We start from the raw sequence: 17,169 nt of genomic DNA on the forward strand, positions 1-17,169 counted from the left end.
AATAGTTTTATAGTTTCAGCTTTCACATCTATTATCCTTTTCTTGTTAATTTTTGTATTTGGTGTGAGGTAGAGGCGAAGGTTCTTTTTTCCCGACGTGTATATACAATTGTTCCAGCACCATGTGTTGAAAATACTTTCCTTTCTCCCTTTAAATTGTTTTGGTGCCCTGTTGAAAATTACTTGACCTTATTATTGTGGGTGCATTTCTGGACTCTATACTGTCCCAATGATCTATTTGTCTATCCTTATGCCAATAACAGTCTTTCTTGATTACTGCAGTAAATCTTGAAGTCAGGTACCATAATAGTCCAACTCAGTCCTTTTTCAAGATTGGTTAGGCTGTTCCAAGTTCATTGTGTTTCCTTATAAGTTTTAGAATCAGTTTGTCAGTTAATACCAAAAAGAAAGAAGGAAAGAAAGAAAGAAAGGAGAAAGAAAGAAAGACAGGAAGAAAGAAATCCTGCTAAGACTTTCATTGGGATTCCATTGATTCTGTAGATCAATTTAGGAGGAATTTTGGAAGACATTTTGACAATATTGGATCATCTAGCCCATGAATGTGCTATACCTCCCCACTTAGCTCTGTCTTCTTAAGTTCCTCTTGGCAATGATCTATTATTTGTTTATTTGTCCATCTTTTGTTCAGTTTATTTTTAAGTATTTCATGTTTTTGAATATTAGTGTTAATAGTTTTCTTTCTATCATTTATTTTCCATTTGTTCATTGCTAGTATACAGAAGTACAATTCATTTTTGTTGATTGAGACAGTGCCAAATTCACATATTCTAGTAGTTTTTGATAGATTTTCTATGTACATAATCATGTCATCTACAAATAATGACAGTTTAGTCTTACTGTGCACTCTGTTTGCTTTTGACTTATTTTTTCTTGCATTATTGAACTGCCTGGCACCTCCCGTAGAATGTTGAATAGAAATGGTAAGAGCAGATTTTAAGAGGAAAGCACTTAATCTTTCACTGTTAGCTCTAGGTTTTCCATAGACACGCCTTCATTAGACTGAAGAAGTTCTCTTCTACTTCTGGTTTGCTGAGTTTTTTTTAATGATGATGTTGCCTTCTGTAAAATGCTTTTTGTGCATCTAATGAAATGATCATATGATTTTTCTCCTTTATTCTGTTAATGTGGTGATTTATTACATTTATTGATTTTTTTGTGTTAAATTAACTCTGCACCCATGGGATAAATCCTACTTGGTCATGAGTTATTCCTTTTTATATAGGGCTGTATTCAATTTAGGAATATTTTTAGGGTTTTCAGTAACATGGCTTTTGAATATGACTGCCTCGGTTTAAGATGCAGCCAAGTTGAGAAATTCTTTTTAAACTCCTTTGGTTTCTGTTGATGAGCTAATTTGAACATTTTACATTAATTGAACATAAATATTTTATTTATATTTACTTGTGCATGAAATATAGTTTAAAATGTATATCTGTGTTTTTGATTACCATAACAACTGAGACATTTGTTGGAGTGCCAACTTTTTCTTCTCACTGAAATAGAAGAGGTTTTAATTTTTGCTTGTTACTTTCTTTTTCCTTAGTATTACTATTCAATAAAAGACATATCTGTTGGAGGAATGTGTATTTGTTATGGCCATGCTAGTAGCTGCCCATGGGATGAAACTATAAAGGTGAGTTATAGTATTTCACATTTTACTAAAAATTCAAAATAACAGTTGTAGCTATAATGTTTTCATTGCACTTTTTTATTCAGGGCATGTGTTGAAAGTTATAAAATCAAGCCACAAAAAAAGATTTTCAGATAATTTAACTGGTTTAATTTTTTTAAGCAATTTAATTTTGTGTTGGTTGGAGAATATGTTTCTAATTAAATTCTTTCCATAATTTTTTTTTTGGAGGGGGGTTAAAAAAAGTAACATAAAATTTACCATTTTAATTGTTTTAAAGTGTGCAATTCAGTGGCCTTTTGAATTTTGAGGCTCTTCTCTATAAGATAGTCAAGTGAAAATCACGTGCAGTTAGAAATCATGTTTATACTTTTTAAAAGAAGGATTCTCCTCCTTCTGACTTCTCCCTCTTTCTTTTTTTGTGAAAATATTCCGTTTTAGCATAAGTATTAAGTGAAGAAGATAGCATCCTCTTCTTTTAAAAACTTACATGAAGTTACTTCTTATTTTTACCCAATCTTCGTAATAATTTAACTCCTGAATAGGATTTTTATTTTTTAAAATTTTTGTTTATTTATTTTTGGCTGCGTTGGGTCTTTGTTGCTGCACACGGGCTTTCTCTAGTTGCGGCGAGCAGGGGCTACTCTTCCTTGTGGTGCGTGGGCTTCTCATTGAGGTGGCTTCTCTTGTTGCGGAGCACAGGCTCTAGGCACATGGGCTTCAGTAGTTGGGGCACGTGGGCTCAGTAGTTGTGGCTTGTGGTCTCAGTAGTTGTGGCTCATGGGTTCTAGAGCACAGGCTCAGCAGTTGTGGCGCACGGGCTTAGTTGCTCCGTGGCATGTGGGATCTTCCCGGACCAGGGATCGAACCTGTGTCCCCAGCATTGGCAGGTGGATTCTTAACCACTGCACCACCAGGGAAGCCTAGGATTTTTATTATTGCTGAAAAACAGAGATGAATATCAAGAAAGTTACTAGTAGGAGCTTCCAAACCTTTCAGGTCAATGTGTCTCTTTTGAAAAGTTTTTTTTTGTTAAGCCATATATTAGTTTTAGTTTATGCCTTCTCACTTCTGTTTGTAACCAGGTCATATGTTTATTTTTTTTCTCTAAAAATTAAATGCCGGTTTGCTTGATTGTAAACTCTTGCTGTGTATTTGACTATGATGGGTTCTTCCTAAATAAAATTAAGAAAAACATACAGGTAAATTTTCAGATGCAATTTTATATTCCTTACTGTCTAGAAATTCCAGTGTCAGTGTGAACATAACACGTGTGGTGACAGCTGCAATCGGTGTTGTCCTGGGTACCATCAGCAGCCCTGGAGGCCTGGCACTGTTTCTTCTGGTAACACGTGTGAAGGTAAGGTCACTGAGAATTGCAAGGATGTAAAGTTTTCCCCCTTCATATGCTTCAGTTTATGGTGACTTAACATTTGTAATTAGTAAATAACTGGTTTTCTTAGATATTCAAGTAGTTCACAAAGAGGCAGACTACCTTAATAAAATTTAAAGGATTGAGACCCTAATGCATTGATTATCAATTTGCTATTTCTCTAAGATTCCACTTCCCATATATTAATTTATTCTTTATAAATTTGGATTTAAATTTTAAATAGGCAATATATTCACAAGGTTCCAATATCTACAGTATATTAAAGTATATTTATATATTTCTGTCTCCATCCTTCCTACTTTTTATAATTTCCTGGTAGGTTCTTCCTGAAATGTTTATGCAAGTAAAGCATAAGTTAATATATTCCTACACGTCACACTGTTCGTACACAGAACCTGATGTGCTATGCATGTCATTCTATGCATTACTTTTATATTTAACAATATATCTTAAATAGAATATCTCCATATTAACACTATGAAATGCTGTTTTAAAAACAATTGCACTGAACTCCATTATATGGATGTAACATAATCAAAATAGCTACCTACCCGTGGTATTTTGCTTGTTACAAGTCCTTTGTTAACACAAGCAATGGTGCAGTGATTCACCTTTGTCATTGACAAGTGAGCAAGTGCTTCTGCAAGATATGATCCCAGAACACAGGTTGATGAATCAAGTGGATATGCATACGTATAATTCGGATAGCTACTCCCCAACGCCTCTGAAAGATTGTTACTAAAATGACTTCTTCTATAATTTTAATTTAATTTATAGTCATCAAAATTTACTAAAGGAGGGAAGGCTTTTCTTTATCTAGGACACGGTATCTGTATTAATTGAGATGGTAAAATATTCTCCTAGAATGCAATTGCCACAATAAAGCCAAAGACTGTTACTATGATGAAAATGTGGCGAATCAGAAGAGAAGTCTGAATACTGCCGGACAGTTCAGAGGAGGAGGGGTTTGCATCGATTGCCTGCAGAAAACCATGGGCATCAACTGTGAAACCTGCGTGGATGGGTATTACAGACCACACAGGGTAAGAGCGCCTCAACTGTCGCCCAGCTTCGCGGTAGAAAAGACATTCAGGCCGCCAGGCATCAGTCTCAGTGTTGAAGACATTTCCTTTTGCAGCGTTTCTTCTGTATTCTTATAATATGCTGGTAGTGTTCTTCAGATATCAATTTCCTGCTCTGTCCGTCCTGTTTTCTTGCTCAGAGTAGGATGTTCACCATTGTTACTTAACTTGAACTGTGGGTCTACTGGCTACATCATCTCAGAGTTTTGTGATACTAAGTGTCCATGTGGAGAGTCAGCCAATAACTAAAGCAGCTGTATATTGCCCGTAGGAAGTGCTCACTCCTCAGTTGACACCATATGTAGCTGTCACGGGAATCCCACGGTGGCTAAGTCATAGGAGAGGCTTCTACATGTCTCCAAGAGACGGCAGAGTGAGGGGAAGGGTAGCAGTGATAATGAAGAAGGATGACACTTTACTAGTGACGCCAGCTGCTGTCACTGTCCAGAAGATGTTTGCACGTTTTTTCTGGCTTGACCTGCACCCCCTGGGTACACAGAATCATTGTGATAGTCACATCTTGGATAAAAAGTCAATACCTTGTCATTGGTATTACTCTCAATGTTAATACTAATATTGCTGTTATTTCTAGCGAGATAATCTAGGGCAACCTCTGCCTTTCAGGTGTCTCCTTATGAGGACAACCCTTGTCATCCCTGTGACTGTGACCCTCTGGGGTCCCTCAGTTCTGTCTGTATTAAGAATGACCTTCATTCTGACTTACACAGAGGTGAGTACTTGATTCATTTTTGTGCTTGTAATTGATTTGTGTGTGTGTGTGTGTGTGTGTGTAAGATTTGTACCTAGTGAGACTGTTACCATTGTGTAATAATTTGGTGGTATGATTCTCTATTGATTCTTTCGCTCACCAAATATTTACTAAGCACGTACTAGGTGTCAGGCAGTTTTCTAGGACCTAGGAACATATATATCCTCAAACAAGATGACCAAGGTCCCTGCTCACAAGCAGACACTAAACGAACAAGTACATAAATAATATAAAGCCAGGTAGGAATCAGTGCCCTGGGCATAAAGCAAAATTAGGAATCGTGATGGGAGGGAGGTAGAGGGTGGAGATGGCAATGTTGGGGCGATGAAATGACATTTGAGAGGTTAGTTAGCATTTGACGAAAGAAGAAATAAGACTCGGTTTCAAGTCATACGTGGAACAGTAAATAGCAATCACTCTATTTAGCGCTCAGAAGACATGCAGAGCCTTTAGCATACATCCTCCCACAAAGCAAGCAAATCCCCCAGTTAACTTTGTAAATGTCAGTGTTCTTTCCATTTCAAAAACTGGCAAATGGACTTGCAAATACCAGAGTCTCCGGAAGAGGTTACATCTGTCCAGAGACCCCTGTGACCCCCTCCAGTGGTCCGTCACTAGCAGTGAAAATGGATATTGATCATCAGGGAGGGATGTGCCTCTGCGGGCCCTGCTGACAGGGGGGAGGGTAAATTGCAGCAGGGAGTTGATTCTTACCCGCCACTCGTGATGAGATGCTGATGACGATGACAATCACCCTTGATTGGGTTCACTTTAGAATATATATCATTTCAACTTTAAATCGTAGCAAATAAAAATTATTTTACCCAATTTATAGGCAAGGAAACTGTAGATCAGAATACGTAAGAAACTTGGCCAAGAGTACACAGCTTTCAAAGCTGGCATTAGAAGCAAAGACAGTGCTCATTGCCTTCCACCACTGGCTTCTGTGCTTTAAAAAAAAAAAAAGCTTGATTTTGTGATATGATTGACTGCCGTACGGTACACCCATTTCAAGTGTACAGTTCGTTGTGTTTCGGCATATTCATGGGTGCAGCCATCACCACAGTCCAATATTGGTACATTTTCATCTCCCCATAAAGAAACCCCTTACCCATTGGCAGTTGTTGCCTGTTTTCCTCCATCCCTTTGCCCCAACTCCAAGCTCTAGACAGCCACTGATCTAATTTTTCTCTAGAGATTTGCTTATTCTGGCCATTTCATATAAATAGAACCATACAGTATGTGGTCTTTAGTGACTGGCTTCTTTCGCTGAGCATAATGTTTTCAAGGTTCATCCATGTAGCACATGTCAGTACTTCAGTCCTTTTGGTTGCTGAATAATACTCCATTGTATGCATATTTAACTTAGCCACTCATCGGTTGATGAATATTTGGGTTGTTTTGACTTTTTGTCTACTGTGAATAATGCTGCTACAAACATTTATGTATAAGTTTTTGGGAGGATGTATGTTTCCATTTTTCTTGGCTAAATACTTAGGTATGGCATTGCTGGATCTTATGGTAACACTATGCTTAGCATTTTGAAGAAGTACTAAATGGTTTTCCAAAGCTTCTGCACCATTTTACATTCCCACCAGCCTCTGTGCTTTCCATCTCTCTTTTCTTTTTTAAACCAGGAGTTGTCAAACTATGGTCTGTGGGCCATATCTGGCACCACTGATTTTTATAAATAAAGTTTTATTGGAACAGAGCTATACCCATCTGTTTATGTATTATCTGTGGCTGCTCTCAAGCAATACGGGCAAAGTTGAATAGTTGCAACAGAGACTCTGGCCGGAAAGCCTAAAATATTTACTCTCTGGCCCTTTACAGAAATAGTTGGCCAACCCCTGCTTTAAACCTCTTTTACCTTCCTGTTGGGTCATTTTGCCATTTTTCTTCGCAGGGAAGTGGCCAGGTCAGTGTCCCTGCAAGGAAGGTTACGCGGGAGAAAAATGTGATCGCTGCCAGTTTGGTTATAAGGGTTACCCTGCGTGTGTGCCCTGTGACTGTAACCCAGCCGGCAGCGTGAATGAGGAACCCTGCTCCGAGGCTTGTCTCTGTAAGGTATGTGTGGAGGTTAAAGCTGCCCCCGAGTTTCCTTTGAGGCTTCCTGAAAATGGGATACATTTCATTGGCTCAGATGATCAGGTCCTAAGCAAAGGATCGAGGTGTAAATGCCCTTCCCCCGAGCCTTCCTGAGAAGCATAACATTATGTCACAGCGAACTGGCCACAGAATATGTCCTTGGACTTAGATGGGCACCTGATTTTCTTTTTTGGTGCCTTCTGGGCGATGGCCAGATACTCCAGAAGTATTTCTGTGACTTCCTGGTTGAAACCAAATACTGCTTTTCTTAGGCCTGGGCCTAATGCCTCTTCTATGACATCCTTTTTAAACTTTATGTTTAGAGGAGAACGAAGTAAACACTACATTTCTAAGAACATTAATTAAAGGCAGATAGATTATTTTGGACTTCTCTTAAAAAGGAATTGAACAATGATAAGAAGTGCATGAATCTGGTGTCAGGGAGGCGTTTTTTGGCTATCTGACACTAGTAACCATCTCCCCCCGTAATTCAGCAGACTTCCGGCTGTGTCTTGTGCTTCTTCCCATGTAAGCAGAGTCTTAGGCACGTTACATATGATGGAAAATTATCTCGAGCATTTATTAACAAGACAATTACGTAGTCCTCTTCAGATTTTAAAATGCTTGAAAGATCAGCAAACATAGAAGATGTAAAACAAAACAACACGAAAAAGCCATTTAAATATAAGGACCAAGCTCTAAGATCCCTAGCCTCAGTCTTGACTACAAAATCAAATGATAAGTATTTCAGACTATCTGGAAATCGTGGCATCCTGAGGCTTCTCATTGACTTTGAGTGTCTTTCTGTTTACCTGTGTCTCTGGATCACCAGACATCTTTCTTGCTAATGTCATGTTAATGTCATTTTAGTCTGTCTACCTATTGGTTTCAAAAGCTAATTTTTTACTCCAATTTGCAGGAGAATGTTGAGGGGAAACATTGTGATCGATGCAAACCGGGATTCTATAACTTGGAGGAAAGGAACCCCCAGGGCTGCTCGGAATGCTTCTGCTTTGGTGTCTCTGACGTTTGCGACAGCCTCTCCTGGCCCATCAGTCAGGTGGGGGCATCTTTTGAGAGCCAGGAGCTGTGTTAGAAAGTGATGAGGCTGGCTTTTCTGTAACACCACTCTCATCCTTTGGACCGACGTCGGCGTGGATCAAAGGCTACCCACTTACCAAAGTGTCACTAAAATTCCTAGGTCATGTGTGTGTTCCCTCATACATTTTCCTATGGAAGCAATAGGATGCTGCGGCTTTGCAGAATGCATCGTGTGTAAATTTCTTCTGTAGGGAAATGCGTGGAGCTGTGGGGTCAGATCTTACCCCACCAGCCCCACCCCGGTCTCAGGCCGGGAAGCACAGCAGGACCTGGGGACACGCAGAATTTTCTAGCTCGAAGAAGCAGGCGAGGTGGGAACGCAGCAGGTGGCACAGTTTATGAGGAGAGGCAGGGCACTCCATTTGTTTGGGGAATCGAGAATTCGGGGGGAACGAGTTCAGGGTGGGTGCTGAGTGGGTTCTAGGGAGGACAGAGTGATGGCTGGAGGTTAGGGCTATTCCCTGACCCTCCCTCCTCCCCTCCCTCCTCCCTCCTTACCAGCGTCTGGGGAGGGGGGATTCGGATCAGTACTTGAGAATGGGGTGCGTTCCTGTGGGTGATCTCCTGTCATCCCTCCGTAGGTGACAAAATGGGAGGATAGGATCTGGAGGTTGTTTTATACAGTTTTTGGCATTTGGCTAGGAAGCAGGGGGCAACAACGAAGTCAGAGTTAGCCAGAGACACTGTGTTCAATGCGTTTATTGAGTTCTTTGCTGTTTTTTAATCTAAGATATATACCCGTGGCCTTTACAGTTTTGCTCATTATTTGCTTCTAATTGACCTGGGTTTGGGGGACATGTGACTCGTTCTCAGGTTTTCCGGGTCCTTTGACGAGAGCAAGGGCCACCATGTGTTAGCTCCGTCCTCGCCGAGCTTTCTGGGTCTGTCCCTTCATGGTGAAGATACTAACGCTGGGCTGGGTGAAACCTAAGGTGACTTCGATTTCATGTTCTAAAATTCTTGGATCTTTTTTAAGGTGAAAGATATGTCCGGCTGGCTGGTCACCGACTTGGTCAGTTCCAACCAGCTCCGGTCCCAGCAGGACGCGCTGGGCGGGCGTCACCAGATCAGCATCAACAGCTCGGCGGTGGTGCAGGGGCTGACCTCCCAGTATTACTGGTCGGCCCCGGAAGCCTACCTGGGAAACAAGGTACTTCCAGGGCCGGCGTCTGGGGCAGAGATCTCAGAGCACATTAAGGAAGAACTTGTGTTGGCTTTTCAAGTACTGTCGTTGGTCTCTTTTGAGTTAAGCAGAATATCACACAGTATTTACTGACACCTGACTCACATGGTCTTTTTATCCTTGTTAGACTTTACTGCATCTTTAAAACATGAACCTGTGTCCTTCTTGGCCCTGTCGAAGGTGGTCTGTTGTATGAAATCTTGTCCCCTCTCCCCGACAGACCTTCTGCTTTGCTCTGGGTTCCTGGGTCACCTGGGCCTTTGTGAAGGTCCCTCGCATCCCTGCCCTGTGGAGCCAGCCATGTACCTGTCTTACCTGGCGTATAGAACACCCCTGGGAAGGGTGTGCAGGAACCCTTGCACTGCCCCCTGCTTCTTTATCATGATTGTTGCTCACGTGAAGTTCATGTTTAAGAACAGATAGAATCCTTTCCATTGTAAGAAAATACTCAAAGGTGATTCCACAAAGTGGGAAGTTGGTGGCTACAATTTAACCTCTCCCTTCAATGACATACGTGGTCCTGTCCCTCCTCACCAATAGGCAGCTTCCCTCCAGACTCTGATCTATCTGAAAATATATTCAGTGGAATCTCTCTCAATACCTACAGCTCCCTGCTCACCTTAACCAGGCCTTTGGTTTGTTTGAAGTCATGGTATATATAGTGTAGGTCTCGTACCGTGGTACATTTCCAGTTAATTTGATGGTTATATTTTAATTTTATAGCTGTTTTGTGTATGTTTAAGTAGTGTTTATTTTTGAAAATGATTACTTTTCCCATCAAATTAGAATCTTAGAAGACATTTTCTATTTAGAATGGGATCTTATCACCAAAATTCAATAGTTTTGTTTTGTTTTGCTTTCGTGTCTGGAGAGCACCTCTCCAATTTTATGGTGCAAAGATTGGATTCTGAACGTTGTACCATAGCTGGCAGAAAGAAAATCTCTCTTTTACATTAAAGGATGTCAGATCAGGAAGGAAATCCTTAGTCCTTCCTTTAGCTGGTCACGCATGTTGCTCTTGCCCTCCTCTAAGCAGGGCGGTGAGCCCCAGTGTTGAGATTGTGGTCCTGGGTCACACTCCCCGCCCCCTAAAGTCCTGAAGTGAAATAAAGGTCTATCGTGGGACTAGCACAAGTTCAGAGTAATTTACCTCGGGGTCTCTAAGAAGGAGTACTTTTTTTCTGTGCATTTAGACAATATCCTACATTTCATGGTATCAGTTAAACAGAATATTCGTATAACGTGTTTCCTTTCCACTGCCTTTAATGTGAAATCCTTACGTATTGTGGACTCTGGGACGCCTCGCACCCTAGTTGTTGCCAGGTGGATCCTAGTGACCGTGTCCTCTTACCAAGGGCTGTGATCCTTCCCCTCGGCGCTCATTGTCACTTAAACATTCCAGCTGACGGCGTTTGGTGGATTCCTGAAGTACGCGGTGTCTTACGAGGTCCCAGTGGAGACGGCGGACGGTGACCCCATGTCTCACGCCGACGTCATCATTAAGGTAATTGCTTTCGCATCGCTTTGCTAGAGCCGAGGGCTTCGTGGGGCAGCAGTTTTATGACTGAAGGTGGCTAAGCGAGGCCGTAGTGGCAGGAGCTCAGGGCCAGGTGGCCATTCAGCGGTGCCTTGCCTGTCTGGACTCCGCTGAGACTGGGAATTTCCAGAATTGCCTCAGGGCAGCACCTGTAGCTCTTGGCTTGCTCCTGTAGCTGACCTGTCTATTCACAATTTGGAGAGGAGTTTTTCCTCGATGTTGGGACTTCCTTTTCGGCCCTTTGGGTCCCTCCTCCCCTCCTGTAGCGTCCTCCCCACGTGAATGACTAGGCAGCAGTGCCTGGCTGTGTGGGGACCGGAGATGCATTGTCATTTTTGTCCTCCACCTCTGTCCCTGTTCCTGCATCCTCACTCCCATCACAAAAAGACCCAGCAAGGCCTTGGCCTTTGCTGTACCCCTGAAACACTGTAAATCAACTATGCCTCAATTTAAAAAAAAGATTAGAGGTGTCAGATTGGTTGCTTTGAGGGAAACTGTGGGCTAGTGCATGACTTTGTCTCTTTTCTGAGATCCCAGCACAGGCACAGTCTTTAGACTTATCCGAATCCCTCTGAGAGGAAGATAGTGATATGTTTTCTCTGGTCGTTCTGGACCAAGGGCTATGGACATCATTACACGTTTGCCAAAAACCTGCACACAGATGAAAAGCCACGTGGCTGAATACAAAATCTGCTTTCAGTGTTTGATCATGAAATTGAATTATGAATATATTTCCTCTTGTTTTTAAATGTTAGGGGAATGGGCTCACTTTAAGCACCCAGGCAGAGGGCCTGTTATTGCAGCCCTATGAAGAGCACTTGAACGTGGTTAGACTTGTGCCTGAGCACTTCCGAGATTTTCACAGCAGGAGGGAGGTAGATCGCGACCAGCTGATGACCGTGCTTGCCAACGTGACACATCTCTTGATCAGAGCCAACTACAATTCTGCAAAGATGGCTCTTTACAGGTGTGTACTGAAAAGGAGGGAAAACGTAGGTGATCTTGTCCTTATTATCATATATTTTAAGCTGGATATACTTTACTTGATTATTTTAAGGACACAGCTAACGGAACTGTCTTGGGATTATTTTTTATCACTGTAATTTTATCGAAGGCATAAGAATTGTTGTCCATGACAAATGTATCTAGTAGGAGATAGACTTGGCGTTGGGATCAGAAACCTTCAGGGTGGATTTTTGAGAAATGCCCCATGAGGTGACGGTTGTTAACTGTGTTGCATCTGGTTTTCACCCTCCTGATGTTAATGGTCTTAGGTTTTCACAGACTATTTAAGCTCATGAGTCCATCCTTAGTCGTTCTGTTACTTTGAGAAGGTCAGTTTCTGGCAATGCCAGGCTAAGCATACATGTTGGATGCAGCTAAAGCAAACAGAGAACTGCACATTCAGGACCATCTCTCTGCCCTAGAGAGAGTTCAACTGCATGGGTTCGTTCTTCTGGAGTTCATTCTTCGGAACGGGCTTCTCAGAGCCTTCCCACGGCTGTGTATGGACCGCAGCTCGTCTTGTGCCAAATGTCCAAGGCATTTCCAGGGACTAACGACAGCTCCCAGAAAGCGTACTGTTGTGAAAATCTTTACTTGCTTACAAAAATCACGTCACCATTTTGTTTGAATTAAATCTGTCTTAGGAATTCGTCTTCTGTGAGGTGTTAGATGCCGTGTGCGAGTGTGTAAGTCCTGTAACGGCCCTGCCTGTTTGTCTGTTGGCAGGTTGGATTCTGTCTCTCTGGACACAGCCAGCCCTAACGTTATAGACCTGTCCCTGGCCACGGAGGTGGAGCACTGCGAGTGTCCCCAGGGCTACGCGGGCATCTCTTGTGAGGTAACACTCCTCCCCCTTCCTGTCTTCTTCCTTTTCTCCTTCCTGCGGGGTTGGGGGAAAAGCGCATTGAAGGTGATGTCGTGACGCGTGTTTGAATTTTAACTTTGGAAACCCAGTGTTTCTAAACATCAGACTTTTGGAGGCTATTGGAACATTGGAAACACATTGTTTAAGGAAATCTAATTCCTCTGGGGCATCTGGGAATACCCTAAGTAAGTGTCACTGTCCTGCTTAGTCAACAGGAAAGTTGAAGCACCCATGCCATATTTTACATTTCTAAGGAGGATTGAATTTGACTGTATTTGAACATTTACCAATTACCAACCTGCGACCCCGGAAAGCTTTAGACAAGCCAGGCCTTTTTGGAGACCTTTGATGGCCCCAGGCTATGTTACTTAGGTGGGCTCTACCTCACATATACAGTATATGAAACTATACTTGCAGTCATGGATGAAAGTAATCTGTCGCTTAAAAATTTTGAAATATTTTTTGAAATTATTTGGACATACATATTGATAGTAACTCTCTCTTACTGAGAACTTTCTACGTATTTGGCACTATTCTGAGCCCTTTCCATATGTTACCTTATTTAATCCTTACAACAATCCTATCAGGTAGGCCCTTCATATACTTTCTGTTCCGTAGATTAGGAAACGGAGACACAGAGAGGTTAAGTAACTTGACCAAGGTCACACAGCTAGGAAGTGGTCTTTGAACTTCATCCCTGCTAATTGCTATGAGGTCCTGCCTCTCACGAGCCCATGACTGACTGTGATTGTGAACATTTGTCATTGGCTGTGATTTCTTGGCAAGCATTTTTACAGAGTGAGAACATTTAACCTATAATATGTTTCTCTCTTTATTAGCTTTGCAGTTAATAAAGTTGGCCTAAAGCTTCGTGGTGTACATATTTAATTAAATATTTTTATTTCTATTTTAAATATTTTGCAATAATTTTTTTGGCCACAGGGTCAGGACCAATGAACTTATTTTTACATCTCATTTATTTTTAGGACCAGCAAATGTCCATAAGTCCTAATCCCTGCGGGCCTAGTGCTTAATGGATAAATGACCCTCAGACCACCTCATAGTATGTGGGTGTGGGCTTAGGGGGGCGACAGGTAGAGCAGGGACAACCGTGGAAGTGGGAGCCCCGTCAGCTGGACCGGGAGGGGACAGCAGGGAACAGCTGCTGCTAGAGAACAAGTGGGCTTTGTTCCCGGAAGTGCCGGTGCGCTTGGGTCGATGGCTCAAGCATCACATAGGAAGCTCAAGACTCCTTTGCAAGAGTTTGTGTTAAGCAGAAGAACTCATTCTTTTATCCAGCTCTCACTCAGAAGCTGACTTAAAGAATCAGGCAGCTATTGGTTGGGAATGGAATTTGGGGGAGCCCTGTAGCCGCGACACAGAGCCCCAGGCAGCTGCCTGCTCAGTGCCTATCTGTAGACAAGTCCACTGTCCCCGGGGGAGCGTGGCTACGGAGCGGGGTCGGGGGGGTGGGGGGGCAGGTGTCAGGGGACTTTCCCAAGGTCAGTGTGAATGAAGGCATTATGTATTATTACTATAATGAAATGCTCTTTAAGAATTCTTAGGAAAATAAAAAGCAAATCCACACCCCCTCCTCCCATGCCCCCAAAGGAGCGTGCCAGCCTCCAAATTAGTTACTCCCCGGTCTGCACTCTGGACGCGTTTCTTGTCTGCTGTGGCCTTGGGCAGCCCGTGGACATGGGTCTTGGAAGTGTGCACACCTGGCGTGGAATCACTGCACGGCGAGTGCCGTGGACCGTAGCTAATGCGCCGTGTTCCGGATTCCAAGTCTATCAGATAGAGAGCCGATTTCTCAGGGTCGTCACAAGGGCGACATGAAGTACAGTGTCTGGGGTGGCTCCCCACCCCTGAACGCCCACGTTGTCTGTTCAGCGCGTAGCCAGAGGGAAGCTCACCTGCAACGTTTGCTCTCTTAAACTGATGCTGTTTGACACAGACCTGCATTTAACACTTTGATGGCAACATTTACTAAATTTTAAGCAAAAGAAAAAGTGTTGAGAGAAATAAATCCCCTTGATTGAAACACTGGTTAAAAGGCTGTTACATGATTTCTAAGAATATTGCAGTGGAAAACCGCTATGATGTACGCTGACTCATTGCACAGCCATTACGTTTTTGTGTGCATGTTTCTACCTTTAAAATATATAAGGAACTGGATTATGGTGATGGTTGCACAACTCAGTAAACTTGCTAAAAAAAATCATTGAATCGTATGCTTAATATGGGTGCATTTTATGGCACGTTTGGGGAAAAAAAAAAAGTTTCCATTCATGGAAAGTTGAGTGGTTTATGTTTCTAACGTATTGGGAAGAAGATGATTTGCATTTTGTATAAAGTTGCCTTCACCCGGACAGTCACCCGTCCTTCTTTTGCAGTCCTGTCTCCCTGGCTATTACCGCGTGGATGGAATACTCTTTGGAGGAATCTGTCAGCCCTGTGAATGCCACGGCCATGCAGCTGAGTGTGACGTTCATGGCGTTTGCTTTGTGAGTCTGGCTGAGACCTTGATTGCACACCCTCCTCCCACCCTGAAGCCCTCACTGTACAGAAGTGATTAAAAAAGAAGCTTCCTCCGCAGGGAATATCCCTGCCCTTGTGGACCCCAGAGGAAATCTGCAGGTTTAAGTCATAAAATGTTTCCTGCTTTTTTCCTTCTTTTTTTTGTGAAGAAAAGTTGCTTTGGTGATAGTAGAAAAGAGATGTATAATTTTACTGCAGGTTTTTTATTAGAACAATAAGTAATGATTTACTTCTCAAGATTAAAAAGCAATATAAAGGGAGAAAACGTCCACTGATTAAATAAAAAGGATCAGATCTTTTAAATGCAAGTGCTAGTAGATTTTAACATTATATTACATAGTATATCGTAAGAGGAATAATAAAAATTTCTAATAATCTCACTCATTTGTGTAATATATAATGCTTCATAGATGTTAGCTCAGATAAACTCTGCAAACAAGTACCTCTTTCATGCCGTTGGAGTTGAGACAGGGCTTAGCAAATATGTAGTTAATCTTGAGAATGAACTTTGGGGCAGATGCAGGGCAAGACTTGTTTTTTAACTTCAGTCAGGAATTCTTTTAGGCTCTATGCCTGGGAGCCAGGCCACACTTCTGGGTTCTAATGGATTCACTGCTCAGAGATGGAGTGAATGCATATTGTAATCAGCTGAACCCTATTCACTGCACAGGGAAAGGATCATCATGCTTTTTCCAAAAGAGCTTGATTGAGTCACAGGGTTAGGAAAAATTAACGATCAGACCCGTGGGGAAGATATTGGCATGATGCCGCTGATTGCTTTTTCTCTCTAGAGCCTAATTTTTCTTTTTCTCTGCAAGTACAGCTTTTGTTTTGTTCTTTGTCCATGTCTTTGTTCTGTAAGTGAAGCGTCTGTAGGATGGCATGGAATGATGTTTGCACGCATACTCAGTCCCTCCAGAATAAGTTCCTCAGGTGCAACTTCCCACAAGGAAGGGAGGTCGCTGTTTTTTTTTTTTTTTTTAATTTATTTATTTGGCTGTGTTGGGTCTTCGTTGCTGCGCGTGGGCTTCCTCTAGTTGCGGCGAGCGGTGGCTACTCTGTTGCGGTGCACGGGCCTCTCATTGTGGTGACTTCTCTTGTTGCAGAGCACGGACTCTAGGTGCTTGGGCTTCAGTAGTTGTGACGTGTGGGCTCCGTAGTTGTGGCTCATGGGCTTAGTTGCTCCGCGGCACGTGGGATCTTCCCGGACCAGGGATCGAACCCGTGTCCCCTGCACTGGCAGGCGGATTCTTAACCACTGCGCCACCAGGGAAGTCCCGGTCGCTGCTTTTTTGAAACCTCTCTCCCCCTGCCGTTCGGGTTTGGAGGCCTCTGCCAACACTTGAGGGTGGTCAGCAGGTCGTGCTTGTACCACCTATGGCTTTAGTGATAGGCAGGCTGGAAGAAGATTTGCACATGCTTCTGTTAATAGATAGTTCCAAAAATATATTCTCCTATGAAAGTGAAGATGCTAAATAGCCTTAAAGCTCTAAGTATAGAAAATAATAATAATTTATAGTTTAAAATTTTTTAAGGAATAATTTCAGATTTACAGAAAGGTTAGAAAAATAGGATAGGGAGTTCCCGTGTAAGCATCGCCCTGTTTCCCCGGATGCTCATCTAACACAATCTGTATGGTTATCAAAACTCAGAAATTAACATGGCACAGTCCCATCAACTAAATGTCAGATTCCATTCAGGTTTCATCCTTTTCCTTTCCGGCATCAGACCCACTGTCCCGTACTGCATTTAGTGGCTTTGCCTCCTGCAGGCTGTGACAGGTCCTGGTTTTCAGGACTAGGGCACGTTTGAGATCTTTGGACCTTCTGTGGACTGTCCCTCAGCTGGAGTGGGTCCACTTTCTCGTGATGAGGTTGAGGTTATCCATTTTTGGTGAGAGGACCTTGAGGTGACGTGCCTCCCCAGTGTGTGCTGTCGAGGTCCGTGATGCCACT

General features: G+C 42.6%; 1 protein-coding gene across 1 annotated transcript in view; it reads left to right on the forward strand.

Moving 5' to 3' along the window:
- The window catches only part of LAMA1 (laminin subunit alpha 1), a 149,815-nt gene that overhangs the window by 54,753 nt on the left and 77,893 nt on the right, over positions 1–17,169 (forward strand). The window contains exons 6-16 of the mRNA XM_036874290.1: positions 1,564–1,653; positions 2,893–3,010; positions 3,908–4,086; positions 4,750–4,855; positions 6,801–6,961; positions 7,902–8,042; positions 9,060–9,233; positions 10,669–10,770; positions 11,559–11,770; positions 12,535–12,646; positions 15,070–15,180. Coding sequence (XP_036730185.1) covers positions 1,564–1,653; positions 2,893–3,010; positions 3,908–4,086; positions 4,750–4,855; positions 6,801–6,961; positions 7,902–8,042; positions 9,060–9,233; positions 10,669–10,770; positions 11,559–11,770; positions 12,535–12,646; positions 15,070–15,180 — 1,506 coding nt within the window. The remainder of the gene's footprint in view (positions 1–1,563; positions 1,654–2,892; positions 3,011–3,907; positions 4,087–4,749; positions 4,856–6,800; positions 6,962–7,901; positions 8,043–9,059; positions 9,234–10,668; positions 10,771–11,558; positions 11,771–12,534; positions 12,647–15,069; positions 15,181–17,169) is intronic.

This window comes from Balaenoptera musculus, chromosome 14, assembly GCF_009873245.2.
Source record: "Balaenoptera musculus isolate JJ_BM4_2016_0621 chromosome 14, mBalMus1.pri.v3, whole genome shotgun sequence".
NCBI lineage: Eukaryota > Metazoa > Chordata > Mammalia > Artiodactyla > Balaenopteridae > Balaenoptera > Balaenoptera musculus.